This window comes from Aquarana catesbeiana, linkage group LG07 (genome assembly GCF_042186555.1).
Source record: "Aquarana catesbeiana isolate 2022-GZ linkage group LG07, ASM4218655v1, whole genome shotgun sequence".
In the NCBI taxonomy this organism is placed as follows: domain Eukaryota; kingdom Metazoa; phylum Chordata; class Amphibia; order Anura; family Ranidae; genus Aquarana; species Aquarana catesbeiana.
The window spans coordinates 164471139-164492495 of record NC_133330.1 but is presented as its reverse complement, the minus strand read 5'-3'; the positions used below and the strand labels follow the sequence as shown (position 1 = coordinate 164492495).

Below are 21357 nucleotides of genomic sequence, written 5' to 3'. Positions count from 1 at the left end.
AGGCACAGGGTGACGCAGTAGAACGGGTACAGTCCCCCACTCCTCTCTTTCATATGTTGCAGAATGCATCAGACACAAAAGGTATAATATCTCAATGCTACCATATGCTGTTATCGTCGTTCCTGGAGGGACACCCCATGAAAGCAGCAACACAGTGGGAGGCAGATTTGGGTCCCATAACAGGGGAACAGTGGAAGGAGGCCCTGCAGGCAGTTAATACATGCTCATTGAATGTGTCACAAAAGGTATCCCAATTATATATACTACTGGGAGTGCATTATACCCCAGTAAGGCTTTACAAAATGGGCAGAGCAACTTACCCGATGTGTGGCAAGTGTAGAGCAGGGCCTGGGGACCTGATTCACCTCCTCAGGCATTGCCAGACCAACAATCCTCTTGATCCGCTAGGCTGCATACTGGGGGTTCTGGAGGGGGCGATCCCGGAGGAGGTGACGAGAACAGCTTTCGCCAGAGCACTGTTTCAGGCTAGGAAAACAATTCTTATGAGCTGGAAATCGGCTCTGCCAAAAAAAGTTACAACATGGATTCAACACATGGGAAGCATACTCATTATGGAAAAGTACATATACCAGCACAGGGGGAACCCTGGGAAATTTGATAGGCTATGGGATGCATGGCTGGATACCCCAGGAATAAGCCCCAAGGAACTAGTACAGATGAGATTGCTGAGAAGCTCATAGATGTAAATGGTAACCGGGGAGGCACCTGGATTGATATCAGAATGCATCCTAGGGCAAGGGCAGAGACACAGGAAATGCTGATTAGATGGTAAGGGCTGGCAATGTAGCATACAGTGAAAAATCCAACCAAATATGCAGGTTGTTACTCTGATTAGAAGCTAAATATATACACTATAAGATGTAGCCAAGGATTGTATGTTGGACAATTCAATGACCAAACAAAGTATACTGTGATTCATGTATGATTATATTGTATGTGTTTCATGAGCAATAAAAACCTTTTTGATTCAAAAAAAAAAAAAAAAGAAAGAAAAATGTTCATGGATATAAAAAGCCAGTATATAGGTTCAAATGCTCTTACCGGATAGTGTAGACTCAAATATTATTAACATAGATTCAGATGAGCATCAGGAACAGAAGTAAAAAATAAGTACAGCGCTGCTCTAAGCCAAAGAAAGGTAAAATAGCAGCTAACACACCTATAGACTCAAGGTGAAAAATAACATAAAAAAAAATATAAAAGTGTAGCGCTATAATCCACATCCACAAACGTGTGCATCACAGTACATAACTGCATATATAAAGTGAATGCTAACAAAACATATATGACCATAAATATGGACAATACCAAATAATTAAACTGTGTTAATCACAGGAAAAATTAAATAAAACGATAAATGTACTTAGTTATCAAATGTACCAGTGACCAGTAATAAGAAACCCGTGACGGTTCCATGAACCAAACACCTCAAAATAAAAAAATCAAAAATCATAAAGCATAACAGTCCATACTGAACATGTAAAAATATGTGAAAAAATTGTGAAGAACAACGTCACCCAAGGTCTATGGGGGGTAATAAATGGCCAGTGATGGAAAAAAACTCCCAAGTTCACAGATGGATGGTTTCACCAATTCTGGCAAGTAGGTAGACAGTAGGAAAACCACAAGTGTGCAAAGATTTTACATCAGTGCTGGGGCCATCACCAGGAGTTGAGGAGGCTTACCGGAACTATATGACCTGAAGTGGCATACGCCAAACAAGTCAGAAAGGCTTAATGACCAACGATTCTGAGGAGTGCGTCTTGTCAGATGTCATCAGCGTATGGTGGAGAAAGGGGTAACTGCACGGCTTCCTCACCCATGGACAATCCAGCATAAGCCAAACGTATAATTCATATGCCATGCGAGGAGCAAAGAAAACTCACATAGCGTAATAACGTTTTTAAAACACTAATTTATTAAAATAATTAAAAAACAAACTCACATTTTTGAAGATTGAAAAAAGCTCAAATATCATATAGCGGCAATCGTGAGGGGTCCACCCGACATGTTTCAGCTAAGAAGCCGTCATCTGGGGTATGGAACCCCCTCACCTCACCACTTAATGACCCCCACTGGGAGTGTCATGGTACCGGAAGTGTAACGATTAACATCACTTCCGGTTAATATAGATCTTACTTTAGTTATTGTGTTCCCACACACCTAGGGGCAAAAGGACAATTGTAGTCTGTTAAAAGGACCTATTCCTAATAAATTATAAAGAAAGAATCTGAAATGACAGTGAGCTTGGTCAGCTAATCCGGACGTAAACCAAGCCTCACTGTCAGTGTGGCCAGACGTCATTTGTCATAGGGGTATAGCGGCGCCCTCGCACTCCACCCATCCAGTCAAGCCTCACTGACGTACAGCGCGATGACGTCATCCCCGCACGTCCAGTGCGGAGTCGGTGCGCTCTACCTTGCTGGCCAAGCCTCGCTAACATGGTACTAGCCACATCATATAGAGAACGCTGTTGCGCTCCAGAGAGCTAGACCAAGCCTCCATCCGGGATCGGTCACTCCCTAATTCTTAAAGTGTCAGCAAAGGTGGACACCTGAAACCGAACCTAATAAGTTACTGTAACATAATGATACCAATCCACCTTAGCTTTAAAGGGATCACACTATGGTCATAGAGGGGAATCTGCCTTAAGTGTATAGTGATTAGATATATATATATAGATCATGAAATGACACTACCAATAAGGGGCATCATATGACATAATTAGTAATGTGATAAACAATATTATAACAAGACTTGAAAAAGATCTTATCACAATCACAATATTATAACAAGACTTGGAAAAGATCTTATAATCATATAGGGGCATCCCCCCAAACAGTAAATAGTATGTAAATATAAGATAAATATAACATTACTTGGATCTAATTGATATATTGGGACCAACTAGAAAGGGGAGAACATAGTAGTTATTATGCTTGATTAATGAAAGAATTGATGTCCCACTCCACGTTAATACCCTGCGGAAAATGGGACCCCAGCTCATATATCCAATATGTCTCTAAGCGCGAGACACCCCTAAGAGTCGACCCACCCCGCCAGGGTGCCACGTACCTATCAATAATGAGAAACTGGGTCCCCACAGGGTTCCGATCATGAACTTCCCTGTAGTGCCTAGGGACAGTGTGTTTAGTACTGCCTGCTTTAATGAGATTGATATGTTCCGAAACCCGTGTAGTGAAAGATCTGATAGTCCGGCCCACATATTGCTTGCCACAAGGGCAAGTCAGGAGGTAAACTATTCCTGTAGTGGCACATGTACAGAATTGTTTAATCCTATATGTACGGCCGGTTACAGTAGAAGAAAAACTATGACTGGCCTTTCTGCCGCAGGTGTTAAACTTGCAGACCAAGCACTTTTTACAGGGATAAAATCCAATCAAATCATGAAAAAAGGATGGTTTCCCTGGTGGGTTGATGTCATTAGGTGCCAACTTATTCCGAAGAGATGGAACACCTTTAAAAACCACCTTCGGGGTCTTGGGCAACAAAGGTCCCAAGATTTTATCCGTTTTTAAAACATCCCAGTGGCTTTCAAAGATTTTCTTAACATGCTTGTGCTGCATGGAGAAAGACGTCAGAAAAGACCATTTAAATTCGTCATTTGATTGTCGAGGTCTATCCTCTAGTAGTGTCTGACGATCCAATGCACAGGCATTTTCAATCTCTTTATCTAAATCTACAGAGTTATAGCCCTTCTCCAGGAACCTATCTTTCAAGGTTGTGGCCTGAACCCTAAAAGTATCAAGGTCAGTACAGTTCCTACGCAGTCATAAAAACTGACTTTTAGGAACAGATCTGATCCAGGAACTGTGATGGCAACTATCGGTCGATATGTACCCGTTTCTGTCAGTAGATTTAAAATAAGTACTGAATGTAAAAGTATGCTCCCTTCTTTCAATGACAAGATCTAAAAAGTGGATTGAGGTGGTACTAGTCTCAAAAGATAAGGCAATACCCCTATCATTGTTATTCAAGGTTGCAAAAAAATCAACCAAATCATCATGGCTGCCTGTCCACAGGAGGAGGATGTCATCTATGTACCGGGCCCATAACAAAAGGTGTGGGTTCTCCATGGCATAGACGACATCCTCCTCCCACTTGGCCATGAACAGGTTGGCCAGGCTGGGAGCAAATTTTGCTCCCATAGCCACCCCTTTATGTTGGCGATAGAATTTACCATCGAACCAGAAATAATTGTGTTGCATTGCAAACTCAATTAAATCAACGATAAAGTCTATCTGGGGTGAAGCGAGGGAGGCATCCCTATTTAAAAAACAATGTACTGCGTCCACACCTTTACGGTGTGGAATGCAGGTATAAAGGGACGCAACGTCCACAGTGGCCATGATAAGGTCACCAGAATAGGAAACATTCGATAACAGTTTGATCACATCCTTGGTATCTTTTAAATGGGACAGCATCCTAAGTACAGATGGCTGTAGAAAAAAATCTATGTATTTCCCAATTTTAGAGGTAACCGAATCGATACCACTAATTATGGGTCGACCTGGGGGATGGAGATGGTCCTTATGGACCTTGGGCAGGTAATATATAACCGGGATACGTGGGGCAAGGGGGTCTAAAAAATATCTCTCCTTTTAATTTAAAATACAAGAGTCAAAACCTTTAGCTACTAGATTCTTCAGTTCCTTTTTGTACTCATGTGAGGGATTTTTTGGTAATTCTATATAGGTCTCCCGATCTCCCAAAATGCGATGCATTTCATCCATATAGTCGGATTTATTCAATAGAACAATCCCACCGCCTTTGTCGGCGGGGTGAATGACCAAATTTTTGTTGTCACATAATGTCTTTAGACCCACTGAGGGTAAACGATTGTAAAATTTACGTTTAAGTGGGATATCAGCCAAATCCCTCAGCACTAATTCCTTAAACAAATTAATGGTAGGTGGAAGTTGTGTTGGGGGACTGAAGAGAGAGGGATTGGATAGGCCCGAATGGACAGTGCCAGACGTTGCCGCCCTGGCCACATTCCTAGTGGGATTCAAGATGATATACCTTTGGACGTTAATTTTTCTGATGAACTTTTGAATGTCGATAAACGTATCAAACTTATTAAGTTTGTACAGAGGGGCAAATTTGAGACCTTTATTCAAAATAATTTTCTCTTCTTGAGTGAGAATCGTGTCACTCAAGTTAAATACCCCCGACATGTTAGGTTCGTTTTCTTTTTTCTTCTCTGGACCCTCCTTCCTCCTCTGGACCCTCTCTTGTTTCCGGACGTCTTGTTATAATATTAATATTGTTTATCACATTACTAATTATGTCATATGATGCCCCTTATTGGTAGTGTCATTTCATGATCTATATATATATCTAATCACTATACACTTAAGGCAGATTTCCCTTTATGACCATAGTGTGATCCCTTTAAAGCTAAGGTGGATTGGTATCATTATGTTACAGTAACTTATTAGGTTCGGTTTCAGGTGTCCACCTTTGCTGACACTTTAAGAATTAGGGAGTGACCGATCCCAGATGGAGGCTTGGTCTAGCTCTCTGGAGCACAACAGCGTTCTCTATATGATGTGGCTAGTACCATGTTAGCGAGGCTTGGCCAGCAAGGTAGAGCGCACCAACTCCGCACTGGAAAAATATTGGAGTTTTCGGGACTTTAAATGAGGGACATGGGGAATGCGCCTCCATCCCTAATTTAGAGAAAAAAGGAAAGGAGTTTGGGACTTTAAATGAGGCCCACGGACATCAGGAGGTAAAGGAAAAATGTTGTTTATTGGTCATGAAGTCTGTATCAAAACATATCACAATTATAGACTGCATGTCAAAGAAGAACATTGTAATAAATGTCATTCAATATACCTACGCACATATGTGTGAGCGCATGCAATAAGCATCAAGAATACATCAATATGTCAAACTAGAGGCCACATGATAGTCACAAGTGATCAATGGATACATACAATGATAAAAGATATATATACACATAAAAGCAGCATAGGACAGTAATCGTAAAAAATATATATAAACCCGTAATTGATTGAAGAAAGATGTTCTGAGTTGATAGTGTGATATGAGCATGTATCTGCGTAACAAAATGCCCAATGCGTTTCGTGTAAACCACTCATCAGGGGCACAGTGCTCAAACATATCTATGGGGTATAGTAGAGTAAACAATTAATCCATATGCAACCAATAGTAGCCGGGGGAAGCAAACGTGCACCCCAGAGTACTTACATAAAATCATTGCAGAGGAGGTGTGGTGATGATGGAGCCAAGGCCATATTAGTAGTCCGTACCGGGAGCTGAGGTGACCGAAACACACACTGGCGGGGCGCATGCACAGAACCCCCCCCACATACACAGAACCCGGAGCACTGGATCTAGGGATGAGACAGTGATCTGCCAGTAATGACTGCCAAACGGAGTCTGAGAAAGAGGGAAGGTACATATTCAGTAAACCATATTGTACTGATAGGGTAATTAAGAAATATATATGTATCAGATGCGTAGAAACTGAAATTGGAGAAGTCAAAGCAACAAAGGGAAACCCAGCTGGGGATAAAAGAAAACAGGGGAAAATGAGAAACAAAAAGAAAAATATATTAAAAGGATAAGAATTAAAAATAAAATAAAATAAAAAATAATAATAAATGAGTGGAAAATTATAAGTGAAATGAGTGATAAAATAGACTAAATATGAATAAAAGATGAAGGGATGAATAACATACAATCCCCATGGGATGTGGTATGAATAAAAAAGTAACAAACGCAGACCTAATTGGTAAGTGAAACCAAAAAGACAGGGGGGAAAAAAAGGGGGAGAAAAAAGGAAAAATAGAAAAAGAAATAGTGGCTGATTGTGAAAAAAATAAATATGTGGATGGGGTAGCTGAGTAGGAGCTTACATGTTTCCCAGGATGTATACATGTGCTATAGTGAGGTCTGTCATCATCTCTATGCAGCGCCCAGACTGTGTCGGGAGGGGCCATATATGTACACCCGCCCTAACCACGTGCACGCTAACGGACACCAGCGTCACGCAGGTACGGTATATGCAGGGAAGGGCTCCAGCGTGGGCGAAAAGCACCGCCCACAGGGGATGCCCACATGACCCCGCTGACAGTCCGAGATGCCAAACCTAATGCCTGCACGCCGTGACGTCAATTGACATCGCCTGTGCAGCAGGATGCGTGGCGCCGATGCGCTGTGAGCGCCCGCCCGCCCCCCGCATACATCCACTCCCCCCGATCCTAATAGGACAGGAGGGAGTGACGGGGGGGGGAGGGGGGACACACAGAGCGCATCGCAGCTCCCGGAAATTGGACAACAAAGCAGCCCTGGTGATTCAAAAACCACATCATTCCCCAAAAGGGGAAAGTGTGTGTAACAAGCTGTGCTGCCTAATCCCATGGACACACATAGTTGTGTCCATTGAGAGTGTGTATAAACCCGGACAAGGTAAAAAACCTTCCAGGGCTGAAAAAAGAAAAAACCTAGCCTGTGAGTAGCAGGGGAACACTGCTAGCTCTGTCCGTGGACCTCCATCCCTAATTGCGGAAAAATATTGGAGTTTTCGGGACTTTAAATGAGGCGCATGGGGAATGCGCCTCCATCCCTAATTTAGAGAAAAAAGGAAAGGAGTTTGGGACTTTAAATGAGGCCCACGGACATCAGGAGGTAAAGGAAAAATGTTGTTTATTGGTCATGAAGTCTGTATCAAAACATATCACAATTATAGACTGCATGTCAAAGAAGAACATTGTAATAAATGTCATTCAATATACCTACGCACATATGTGTGAGCGCATGCAATAAGCATCAAGAATACATCAATATGTCAAACTAGAGGCCATATGATAGTCACAAGTGATCAATGGATACATACAATGATAAAAGATATATATACACATAAAAGCAGCATAGGACAGTAATCGTAAAAAATATATATAAACCCGTAATTGATTGAAGAAAGATGTTCTGAGTTGATAGTGTGATATGAGCATGTATCTGCGTAACAAAATGCCCAATGCGTTTCGTGTAAACCACTCATCAGGGGCACAGTGCTCAAACATATCTATGGGGTATAGTAGAGTAAACAATTAATCCATATGCAACCAATAGTAGCCGGGGGAAGCAAACGTGCACCCCAGAGTACTTACATAAAATCATTGCAGAGGAGGTGTGGTGATGATGGAGCCAAGGCCATATTAGTAGTCCGTACCGGGAGCTGAGGTGACCGAAACACGCACTGGCGGGGCGCATGCACAGAACCCCCCCCACATACACAGAACCCGGAGCACTGGATCTAGGGATGAGACAGTGATCTGCCAGTAATGACTGCCAAACGGAGTCTGAGAAAGAGGGAAGGTACATAATCAGTAAACCATATTGTACTGATAGGGTAATTAAGAAATATATATGTATCAGATGCGTAGAAACTGAAATTGGAGAAGTCAAAGCAACAAAGGGAAACCCAGCTGGGGATAAAAGAAAACAGGGGAAAATGAGAAACAAAAAGAAAAATATATTAAAAGGATAAGAATTAAAAATAAAATAAAATAAAAAATAATAATAAATGAGTGGAAAATTATAAGTGAAATGAGTGATAAAATAGACTAAATATGAATAAAAGATGAAGGGATGAATAACATACAATCCCCATGGGATGTGGTATGAATAAAAAAGTAACAAACGCAGACCTAATTGGTAAGTGAAACCAAAAAGACAGGGGGGAAAAAAAGGGGGAGAAAAAAGGAAAAATAGAAAAAGAAATAGTGGCTGATTGTGAAAAAAATAAATATGTGGATGGGGTAGCTGAGTAGGAGCTTACATGTTTCCCAGGATGTATACATGTGCTATAGTGAGGTCTGTCATCATCTCTATGCAGCGCCCAGACTGTGTCGGGAGGGGCCATATATGTACACCCGCCCTAACCACGTGCACGCTAACGGACACCAGCGTCACGCAGGTACGGTATATGCAGGGAAGGGCTCCAGCGTGGGCGAAAAGCGCCGCCCACAGGGGATGCCCACATGACCCCGCTGACAGTCCGAGATGCCAAACCTAATGCCTGCACGCCGTGACGTCAATTGACATCGCCTGTGCAGCAGGATGCGTGGCGCCGATGCGCTGTGAGCGCCCGCCCGCCCCCCGCATACATCCACTCCCCCCGATCCTAATAGGACAGGAGGGAGTGACGGGGGGGGAGGGGGGACACACAGAGCGCATCGCAGCTCCCGGAAATTGGACAACAAAGCAGCCCTGGTGATTCAAAAACCACATCATTCCCCAAAAGGGGAAAGTGTGTGTAACAAGCTGTGCTGCCTAATCCCATGGACACACATAGTTGTGTCCATTGAGAGTGTGTATAAACCCGGACAAGGTAAAAAACCTTCCAGGGCTGAAAAAAGAAAAAACCTAGCCTGTGAGTAGCAGGGGAACACTGCTAGCTCTGTCCGTGGACCTCCATCCCTAATTGCGGAAAAATATTGGAGTTTTCGGGACTTTAAATGAGGCGCATGGGGAATGCGCCTCCATCCCTAATTTAGAGAAAAAAGGAAAGGAGTTTGGGACTTTAAATGAGGCCCACGGACATCAGGAGGTAAAGGAAAAATGTTGTTTATTGGTCATGAAGTCTGTATCAAAACATATCACAATTATAGACTGCATGTCAAAGAAGAACATTGTAATAAATGTCATTCAATATACCTACGCACATATGTGTGAGCGCATGCAATAAGCATCAAGAATACATCAATATGTCAAACTAGAGGCCATATGATAGTCACAAGTGATCAATGGATACATACAATGATAAAAGATATATATACACATAAAAGCAGCATAGGACAGTAATCGTAAAAAATATATGTAAACCCGTAATTGATTGAAGAAAGATGTTCTGAGTTGATAGTGTGATATGAGCATGTATCTGCGTAACAAAATGCCCGACGCGTTTCGTGTAAACCACTCATCAGGGGCACAGTGCTCAAACATATCTATGGGGTATAGTAGAGTAAACAATTAATCTATATGCAACCAATAGTAGCTGGGGGAAGCAAACGTGCACCCCAGAGTACTTACATAAAATCATTGCAGAGGAGGTGTGGTGATGATGGAGCCAAGGCCATATTAGTAGTCCGTACCGGGAGCTGAGGTGACCGAAACACGCACTGGCGGGGCGCATGCACAGAACCCCCCCACATACACAGAACCCGGAGCGTCAGTGAGGCTTGACTGGATGGGTGGAGCACGACGGCGCCGCTATACCCCTATGACAAATGACGTCTGGCTACACTGACAGTGAGGCTTGGTTTACGTCCGGATTATTTCTGGATTAGCTGACCAAGCTCACTGTCATTTCGGATTCTTTCTTTATAATTTATTAGGAATAAGTCCTTTTAACAGACTACAATTGTCCTTTTGCCCCTAGGTGTGTGGGAACACAATAATTAAAGTAAGATCTATATTAATCGTTACACTTACGGTACCATGACACTCCCAGTGGGGGTCATTATGTGTTTATTAAGTGGTGAGGTGAGGGGGTTCCATACCCCAGATGATGGCTTCTTAGCTGAAACATGTCGGGTGGACCCCCTCACGATTGCCGGTATATGATATTTGAGCTTTTTTCGATCTTCAAAAATGTGAGTTTGTTTTTTAATTATTTTAATAAATTAGTGTTTTAAAAACGTTATTACGCTATGCGAGTTTTCTTTGCTCCTCGCATGGCATATGAATTATACGTTTGGCTTATGCTGGATTGTCCATGGGTGAGGAAGCCATGCAGTTACTCCTTTCTCCACCATACGCTGATGACATCTGACAAGACGCACTCCTCAGAATCGTTGGTCATTAAGCCTTTCTGACTTGTTTGGCGTATGCCACTTCAGGTCATATAGTTCCGGTAAGCCTCCTCAACTCCTGGTGATGGCCCCGGCACTGATGTAAAATCTTTGCACACTTGTGGTTTTCCTACTGTCTATCTACTTGCCAGAATTGGTGAAACTTGGGAGTTTTTTTCCATCACTGGCCATTTATTACCCCTATAGACCTTGGGTGACGTTGTTCTTCACAATTTTTTCACATATTTTTACATATTCAATATGGACTGTTATGCTTTATGATTTTTTATTTTTTATTTTGAGGTGTTTGGTTCATGGAACCGTCACGGGTTTCTTATTACTAGTCACTGGTACATTTGATAACTAAGTACATTTATCGTTTTATTTAATTTTTCCTGTGATTAACACAGTTTAATTATTTGGTATTATCCATATTTATGGTCATATATGTTTTGTTAGCATTCACTTTATATATGCACTTATGTACTGTGATGCACACGTTTGTGGATGTGGATTATAGCGCTACACTTTTATATTTTTTTTAGATGAGCATCAGGAGACTAAGCTCTCCCAGACTTTAAAACTGTATAGCAGATCCACCATTCGTTCCCACATCAGTCATGGTAAATGTCTCACTCAGTAGGCCAATTGTCATAGAAGCAAAAAGACTCTTTACATAGTGTAAAACTATTTATATCCAATTTATTAAAAGAATATAGCACTTACATCCAACAGGAAGAAAACAGGCATTTCATCATAAAATCCAATAAACCATGGTAATCGAATGCAGTTGTTAGATCAACATCTACTTGGCATGTTTCGTCTGATAAGACAACATCAGCATTTGAACCTATATACTGGTGACGGCTTACACACCGTGGTGATCTTTGGATTATAAAGGCTTTCTTCTATCAATATGGAAATTTGATACACTTTGGGGTTTTTATATTTATGAACATTTTTCTTTTTGATGTCACGTATGGACTATAATTTATATACATAAGTGAATGGTTCAATCTGGATATTATTGTATGATACACCATTTGTTTGAATTTGTTTTATCAATATATGGCACTTTCTGAATAAGTCACTGTGGGGCTCATTTACTATAGCACCGAAAAAATAATCCTGCAGTCCCAGAAAAAAGCGCCCAATTAAGGCCAATTAAGACTTCAACTCTCAGAAACTGGGTGCTAATGCAAATGGAAAGCAGCACTATTGCCGGCAAACATGACTGTTAGATCACATATGCGGGAATAGTAGAAGTCAATGGGGCTGAACCTGCAAAATCCAAAGGCTTACTGAAGGCTTATATGCAAGTTCTTTGCCATAAAAAGTATATGGGGACCTGGGTCCTGCCCCAGGGGACATATATCAATTGGAAAAAATGTTTTTAAAACGGCCGTTTTTTCAGTAGCAGTGATTTTACTAATGCTTAAAGTGAAACAATAAAAATGAAAAATTCCTTTAAATATATTGTGCCTGGGGGGTGTCTATAGTATGCCTGTAAAGTAGTGCACCTTTCCCGTGTTTATTACAGTACCGCAGCAAAATTACATTTCTAAAGGAAAAAATATCATTCAAAATTGCTTGCAGCTGTAAGGAAGATGGAGAAGACCGGAGGAAGAAGCGGAGGAAGATGACGGAGGAAGAAGCGGGTGAAGAAGAAGCTGGAGGAAGAAGGAGGAAACCAAAGGAACTTTTGGCCATTTCGAAGTTTTGAACCATACTAGACCTGGGCCTGGTATAGACCTGGGGGAACCCCACGCCATTTTTGGTCAGTTTTGGCATGGTATAGATGGGGGGAGACCCCATGCAGTTTTTTTGCATTTTTTTGGGCTGGCATTTTTTTTTACTTTCAGTGGGGAAGCTGCTGACAGCTGATGACTCATTGGTTGTTAAGGACGTGGCAGCTGGCTTCCCGACCCACCGGTTAGCAACTAGCTATATACAGTGTGAAAATAATAACCGCAAAACACATCAAAAATCACATCATAAACGCAACAGTTGTGTTTCTGGTGTGGTTCCATTGAAATCTATTACCCGCAAATCGCGCGAAAAAAATCCCAGACAATTTCCAAAAATGCACTGGCCGCAAAATGCATAGATGTGAACTAGTACCATGTTAAACCATGTTAAATGGACTGTAGAGTGTTTCTGCAAACTGCAAAGCGCACTAAAAAATGCATAGGTGGGAACCTAGGGTCAGGGCCAGTTCACACTGAAGTGATGCGGGAACCCTGCAAATCCAGTGCGGGTACCCGCATCGCAGACAACTCGAAGGAAGTTCACACTGCCATATGCGAACTGCTGGGAGTGTCAGTAGAAAGCTGATGACACCCCCAAATCCGTTCGCATATCGTAGAGGGAACTGCAAATTCAGACAACAACCATGCGATCCGATTCTGCTGCGGACCAAAAAAAAGGGTCCTGTGCGAGTTTGGTCCGAAAGCGATGCAAATTTAACAATACAATCTGTATGGCTGAGGCTGCATCACACAGACATTGCATGTGATTTGCAGTGCGGGGAAAATCACGACTGATGTCGAACAGCACAGCAGTGTAAACTGGCCCTAAGGCCCCTTTCACACTTTTGTGATTTTTCCTGCGACTCCTGTGTCCATAGACTTCAAGATTACACTGCCATTACTTCAAATCACATCAAATGTGTGGCAAAAAGCACTGCAAAATCACGGGACTTTCTGGTCGCACAAGTGTGAAAAGGGCCTTATGGACCTCAAGTCGGCCAAGTGTGAAAGGAACCTAATGAGATTCATTGAATTAGGCCCCATTTACACTTGTGCAACCAATGCCTGTGTAATCTTGCGGTATATGGACCTCAAGTTGCATCAAAGTCAAACCAAAGTAGTGCAGGGGTGAATTTGACCCACTTGCAGGATGCACAAGTGAGAATAGGGCCTAATTCAAAGGTATTATCCATAAAGCTCATACACACTGCTGTGACCTGCAAGTCACACTATTTTGCTGCCACTTTGCTGCTGCAACTTGGCCCAAATTCTGGGAATTCCTGTGTAATATTGCGCCCTACATACCTCAAGTCACATGAAAGTCACACCAAAGTAGTACAGGGACTACTTTGAAGTTGTTGCAACTTGAAGTAGCACAGATATGAATGGTTATCATTGAGAATCATGGGGTACAACTTGTCATGCAACTCGGAGGTCCAAATTTGCTGGAAAAGTCACCCAACTGTGAAACAAGTCATATATATTTTAATAGAAAGGAGCTCTCATTTATATTTGCATAGCCCTTACTGATTAACATCAGCAGAACAAATGCAGGAAGTGATGTGTGCACACAAATGTGTGGTGATGCCAAACAAATCAATGAACCCCACCCACACCAAATCTAACTACCACATCCACCCCCACATTCAGTAAGCACAAGTACATATACTACAATTACCCGGCAAATGAACAGCACCTCCTCTTTGCTAAAGAGGGACCTCGCCATGTCCACCTAGATGGAGATCCTTACTAGCACAGGAACTTCCGGGTAATTACAATGACTCATTTCCAGGTCAGAAGGTGAAACCCCGCTCTTTTGATCGCAGCTGCAAATATTTGATCGCAACCACAATTAGAAATGTTTTATTTTTGTTTGTTTGCAGATATACGAAACTGTATTTCTACATTTGATATTTGAAGGTAAACTTAAGGGAGTTTGATAAGAAATGGTGTCCCTGGGATAGCAGAAGCTGAATTACAAAAGGCCATTTTGAGCCCTGGTTCACACTGACAGCGGGAGGAAATCGTGCGAGTTCAGCTGAACTCACACAATTTCATTCCCGCATGTCAATCCCAACTGCGGGGTGAATTTCAGAGACATCTGTGCTGGTTTCTGCACTGATGTCAATAAAAATCACACCTTGAAGTTGCCAAAAAGTTGTACAGAAACTTTTTGAAATAGTGGCGCCGCACCAATTAGAGCGGTGCAAATACCACTGATTTGACATGTCAAATCGCACCAATGTAAACCAGGGCTGACACATATAACACTGCCTATCCACCAGCTGAATTCATTACCTGCAATTCTCCACAGCTGTTATATATGAAGATTCCACCTTTATCATTTACTTGCAGGTGTGCTAAAAAGATTAGTTTGTTTGGTGCACAAATATATATAGAAATTATATAAAAGAAAGATATTGCACTTCCCCAAAACTACCACCCCCAAAATTAATTGAAAAGAAAAGAGAAAAAAAAACACAACAAACCAGCTCAATAATGTACTTTTATTTTGCCAGCAGAAACAAAATTATGTACATGCATTTACTAATATCTCTACAGTATATATGGTGCTACATTTAGCAAAACAGTTAGCAATTGGGTTTTAAGGGCTCTGCTCATAGGAGCTTACAATCTAAAATTTGTCTAAACCTTAGAGTGGATACAGCTTTACTTTCAGTGAATAACAGGCAACACATCACATTTTTATCTGAAAGATTATAGAAACATACTTAAAGTGGAGGTCCACCACAAAAAAATTGCACCAAAAAATCCCTAAAAAATTGGAGGAAAAAAAAAAAAAATTTTTTACTCACCTGAAATAGCTGTTGCTAGGCAGTTTTCCTAATCTGCTTCTTCCTACGCCGCAGTGATGTTCTGTCTTCTCCTCCCCACGTTGTCTTCTGGGAATGGGGCGTGGTGTGTTATGGGAACTGTGTGTGTCTCACAACACATCGCATCCCATTCACAAAGCACAGAGCGACTCGCGCATGCGCAGTAGGAAACGGTCAGTGAAGCCGTAAGGCTCCACTGCCTGTTTCCCTTAGTTAGATGGATGGGTTGGCCTCGGGCGGCCGACATCGCGGGCACCCAGGACAGGTAAGTGTGCTTATTTAAAGTCAGCAGTGTTTGTAGCTGCTGACTTTTAATTTTTTTTTTCCTGGCCGGAACCCCCCTTTAAGGCATTATTCTTACAAAGCATTCCACCATAATATTAAAAAAGGCATATATTCAAAATATAACACCCACCACCAGCCCACATTCCACACACGTACATACATTGGTGGGTATGTTCTGCTGGAAGCTGCATTTCTGTGTACATGATTAAGCAATGAGATCAAAGAGTAGAAGCTCAGCACATGCTCCCAAACCATGTTTGCATGGTCTGACAGGAACAATACACACACAACATTGACAACATGGCAACATAAACCCACTTTTGATTGAAAAAATGCACAAGAATTTCAGCAAACAGCCCTAGTTGGGCGTTTGTCAATATACACAACATCATTCCTTCTCCCCCACAAATCACAGAAAAAAACTTAGCCTTTTCAGGCCAAACAAACCCCCCCTACTGCAGTTAGATAAGATAGGTTGTATTGTTAGCACATTGACACACGCCCAATAAAAGTACACGCCCACCAGAATCTTTCAATCTGTCTCTTCATGTATGTCTAAAGTGATTGCACCTGATGAGCAGGAACACATAATACTATTCGCAACTGTGTTAGCCCTTGACTATGTGCATCAAATCTCCAACTACAGGCCAGAGATCAAAGTCCATTTGCATCCACATAAACAAAGCAATAGTTTTCTAAGCATATGTACCTGTGCAGTGTAAATTCTACAATTTTAAATGTCCAAGTCCCTGGGCATGATAAGTGCTAACAAACATTAACATCAGTCCGTGGCTGCAATGTGCTTCCAATCTAAAGTCCAAAACTAACTTTCTTACATTAGAGACTATTTCGACAGGAGACAAATAGAATGCCAGCATGTCTTTGGATTGTGGTGAGAAACCCACACAGGGAGAAGAAACTTCAACACAAGAATTAGCATGTTGGGGAGTTGAACCAGCAACCCCAAGGGCTGCTAGACACACTTGCTACCCACTTAGCCAGCAGGCAGCCTCATGCATGTTGCCTGCATCTCTCTGATGTGAACCAGCCCTAAGTCCATAGCCACGCTCAGTATCACAAGCAATGTACAATATATTGACCTAAGTATTGGGGCGCCTGCTTTTAAATGCACATGCACTGTAATGGCATCCCAGTCTTAGTCCGTAGGGTTCAAAATTCTTTTGGCCCACCCTTTGCAGCTATAACAGCTTCAACCCTTCTGTGAAGGCTTTCCACAAGGTTTAGGAGTATGTCTATGGGAATGTTTGACCATTCTTCCAAGTGCATTTATGAGGTCAGGCACTGATATTGGACAAGAAGGCCTGGCTTACAGTCTCTGCTCTAATTCATCCCCAAGGTGTTCTGTTGTGTTGAGGTCAGGATTCTGTGGCCATTCAAGTTCTTCCACTCCAAACTCACTCATCAATGTCTTTGTGGACCTTGCTTTGTGCACTGGTCCAACTCATTTGGTGGAGGGGGGATTATGATGTGTGATTGTTTTTCAAGGGTTGGGCTTGGCCTCTTAGTTCCAGTGAAGGGAACTCTTAAGGCATCAGCATACCAAGACATTTTGGACAATTTCATGCTCCCAACTTTGTGGGAACAGTTTGGGGATGGCCCCTTCCTGTTCCAAAATGACTGCACACTAGTGCACAAAGCAAGGTCCATAAAGACATGGACGACCGAGTTTGGGGTGGAGGAACTTGACTGGCCTGCACAGAGTCCTGACCTCAACCCAATTGAACACCTTTTGGCTGAACTAGGGCAGAGACTGCAAGCCAGGCCTTCTCTTCCAACATCAGTGCCTGGCCTCACAAATGCACTACTGGAGGAATGGTCAAACATTCCCATAGATGCACTAAACCTTGTGGACAGCCTTCCTAGTCTTCCCAGAAGCTGTTCTAGCTGCAAAGGGTGGGCCAAATAAAAAATTACCCTGCGGACTATGACTGGGCTGCCATTAAAGTTCATGTGTGTGTAAAGGCAGGTGTCCCAATACTTTTGGCTAGATAGTGTATCTGCAAGATGTACAATGGTGGTGGAACCCTCCTACACATAAATACTACATTTAGACATAGTTTTAGGACCTGGGAGACGAGACAACTTCTCTACATGAAGCGCTATGTTTGGGCTTCAAACCCAGACACTCAGGGATGCTAAGCAGAAGTGCTAACCTCTAAGCCACAAAGCTGCCACATGTGAGAGCCTCCTACACCTAAATGCACATAAATACTGAATTTCTTTGGACATACAGGTGGTGGAATTACATTACACAAGAGTTATTCTTCTTGCTTTATTCTGTGATATGTGCTGGTTCTTTGTGGGTGAGTGCAGAATAGTGATATTACCCTCCAATTTTTGGGAATTACATTTCAATTTCTGATGTTGGTACACATATCACATTTTTTGGGCTCAAATTATGATTATTTGGAAATAATAAAAAGCACAAAAAATTGTGACTCATTTTAAATTTGCATCAGCAATGGTATTGTTCGTGGTTTGTAAAGACACCTTTGTGAGTTTGGGTAAAGATTGTTGAGAGATGGAGAGTAACAAGTGAAAGTGACAAAGAAAAATATATTTTACCAAAACATCAAAACATTCCACATTCTAGCATTCTTACAAACATAATATATTAAGTAGAAGCAACAATGTTGCAAAGGAAAATGTATTTAAGAGAAAGATACATCTCAACATTAAAAGGATTTATTTGGGGAAGTTACAATGGTACCATTAGAATCAATGGCTAAAACTTGCATTGGACTATAATAGCACAGATTTCCACTCCCAAAAAAATGCTCTTTAACACAGCGCTCATTTTGGTATTCACTATAGCGCCCTGTAAAAAAGACATTGGAGCTAAAATGAGACCTATTTGCAGGTCTGAGCATGCTCTGTTGTGTTGGCACCTAGTTGTACAAAAAGGGGAATTGATCTCTTCTCAGACTTTTAAAGATATTTCAGTGTAGAAATCACGCTTTCTCACAGTTTAAAAGCAGATTATCTTTAAATAATATACAGCATATTTCATTACTATTTAGGCAATTATATCATGCTCTAAACATTATTTCCATGTGCACTACTCCAGGTTATAGCAGAGTAAGGGTTTGGGCGCTATGTGTTTTCAGGTAACTAGAGTAAATTCGATTTTGGGAGTATTTTTTTACCGATGTACATGTATAGCGCAGTACTTTTTAACTTTCCATAATCATGCACAATGTTTGTCAAATTGTGGTGTTTGCAGCTGTTTAATCTATAGGTCTATAGCACAGTATACTATTGCAATTTATCAATTAATAATTATAGTCAATTCAAAATGGGACGAAATGCCCATTTTCATTATATGGCTCATTTGAACAATCCCATAAACAATAAAGATTAGTCTAGTTCCCACTCAAAAAATAATTGTAGTACAACTGCTGTACACACGTTTGGCTTTTGTAATAGTTTACTAAGGGAACAGTGTTCAATAAATGTTGATATACAGTATCTCACAAAAGTGAGTACACCCCTCACATTTTTGTAAATATTTTAATATATTTTTTTATGTGACAACACTGAAGAAATGACACTTTGCTAAAATGTAAAGCAATGTACAGCTTGTATAACAGTGTGAATTTGCTGTCCCCTCAAAATAACTCAACACACAGCCATTAATGTCTAAATCGCTGGCAACAAAAGTGAGTACACCCTTAAGTGAAAATTAAGGGCTTAAAGTGTCAATATTTTGTGTGTCCACCATTATTTTCCAGCACTGCCTTAACCTTCTTGGGCATGGAGTTCACCAGAGCTTCACAAGTTGCCACTGGAGTCCTCTTCCACTCCTCCATGATGACATCACAAAGCTGGTGGATGTTAGAGACCTTGCACTCCTCCACCGTCTGTTTGAGTATGCCCCACAGATGCTCAATAGGATTTAGATCTGGTGACATGATTGGCCAGTCCATCACCTTTACCCTCAACTTCTTTAGCAAGGTAGTGGTCGTCTTGGAGGTATGTTTGGGATCCTTATCATATTGGAATACTGCCCTGTGACCCAGTCTCCGAAGGAGGGGATCATGCACTGCTTCAGTATGTCACAGGACATGTTGGCATTCATGGTTCCCTCAATGAACTGTAGCTCCCCAGTGCTGGCAGCACTCATGCAGCCCCAGACCATGACACCACCATACTTGACTGTAGGCAAGACACACTTGTCTTTGTACTCCTCACCTGGTTGCCACCACACATGCTTGACACCATCTGAACCAAATAAGTTTATTTTGGTCTCATCAGACCACATGACATGGTTCCAGTAATCCATGTCCTTAGTCTGCTTGTCTTCAGCAAACTGTTTGTGGGCTTTCTTGTGCATCATCTTTGGAAGGGGCTTCCTTCTGGGATCACAGCCATGCAGACCAATTTGATGCAGTGTGCGGTCTGAGCACTGGCAGGCTGACCCTCCACCCCTTCAACCCCTTCAACCTCTGCAGCAATACTGGCAGCACTCATACGTCTATTTCCCAAAGACAATCTTTGGATATGACAATGTATCTTGGCCACCGTGCTGCAGCTCAGTTTCAGGGTCTTGGCAATCTTATAGCTTAGGCCATCTTTATGTAGAGCAATAATTCTTTTTTTTAAGATCCTTAGAGAGTTCTTTGCCATAAGGTGTCATGTTGAACTTCCAGTGACCAGTATGATAGAGTGAGAGCGATAACACCAAATTTAACACACCTGCTCCCCATTCACACCTGAAACCTTGTAACACTAACGAGTCACATGACACTTTTGTTGCCAGCGGTTTAGACATTAACGGCTGTGTGTTGAGTTATCTTGAGCGGACAGCAAATTTACACTGTTATACAAGCTGTACACTTACTACTTTACATTGTAGCAAAGTGTAATTTCTTCAGTGTTGTCACATGAAAAGATAGAATAAAACATTTACAAAAATGTGAGGGGTGTACCCACTTTTGTGAGATACTGTAATTATCAAGAAGCTACAGTATGTTCAAAATAAAATAGGATTGAATAAAAAAATACATTTTTTGCTTGGGTTGGTTTTATATATACACACACACAGTATATTTAAAATATCAGAATACATTTGGAAAAAGTTCTTGCTTGATCATTTTCATGGCAAATACTGTGCGAATTAGAGAAAGGGTTTTTGACTGCTGAGGTTTTATCATCGTCATCATATTAATAGGTGTTTTTCCTGTAAGAAAACAGTGAAACAAGAATAATTTCCATTGGAATAATAATAAGAAAGATTAAAGTATAGTTTAGTAGCATCAAAAATTCATTGTAGACAATAGTTCCAGTTGAACATTGTTATCATGGCATCAAAACTTAATGTACAGTGCCTTGCAAAAGTATTCACCCCCCTTGGCTTTTTGTTACATTAAAGCCTTTTTTTTAACAATCAAAGGTGCTTTATTGTTGTCAAGACGGGCAAGTCAAAGCATACAGATTGACTTAGAACAAAACAATACAAAATGCTTGCATTTCATACAGGAAGCAGGGAAAGAACACAACCGTAATATGTCAGTGCAGTTAATTACATACTAGATAGTAATCGCAAGGAGCAACAGGTTTAATAGGAGGAAGAAGACTCATAGATAGTACATAACCCCCTCC

General features: G+C 41.5%; 1 protein-coding gene across 2 annotated transcripts in view; it reads right to left on the bottom strand.

Annotated features, from left to right (window-relative positions):
• Positions 1 to 20644: 20644 nt before the first annotated feature.
• The window catches only part of SELL (selectin L), a 354075-nt gene continuing 353362 nt past the window's right edge, over positions 20645 to 21357 (bottom strand). The window contains exon 10 of one of the 2 annotated variants that reach the window (XM_073592840.1): positions 20645 to 20935. In XM_073592840.1, coding sequence (XP_073448941.1) covers positions 20920 to 20935 — 16 coding nt within the window. In that variant the 3' untranslated portion in view covers positions 20645 to 20919. The remainder of the gene's footprint in view (positions 20936 to 21357) is intronic. The other variant, XM_073592841.1, reaches the window with a different exon arrangement.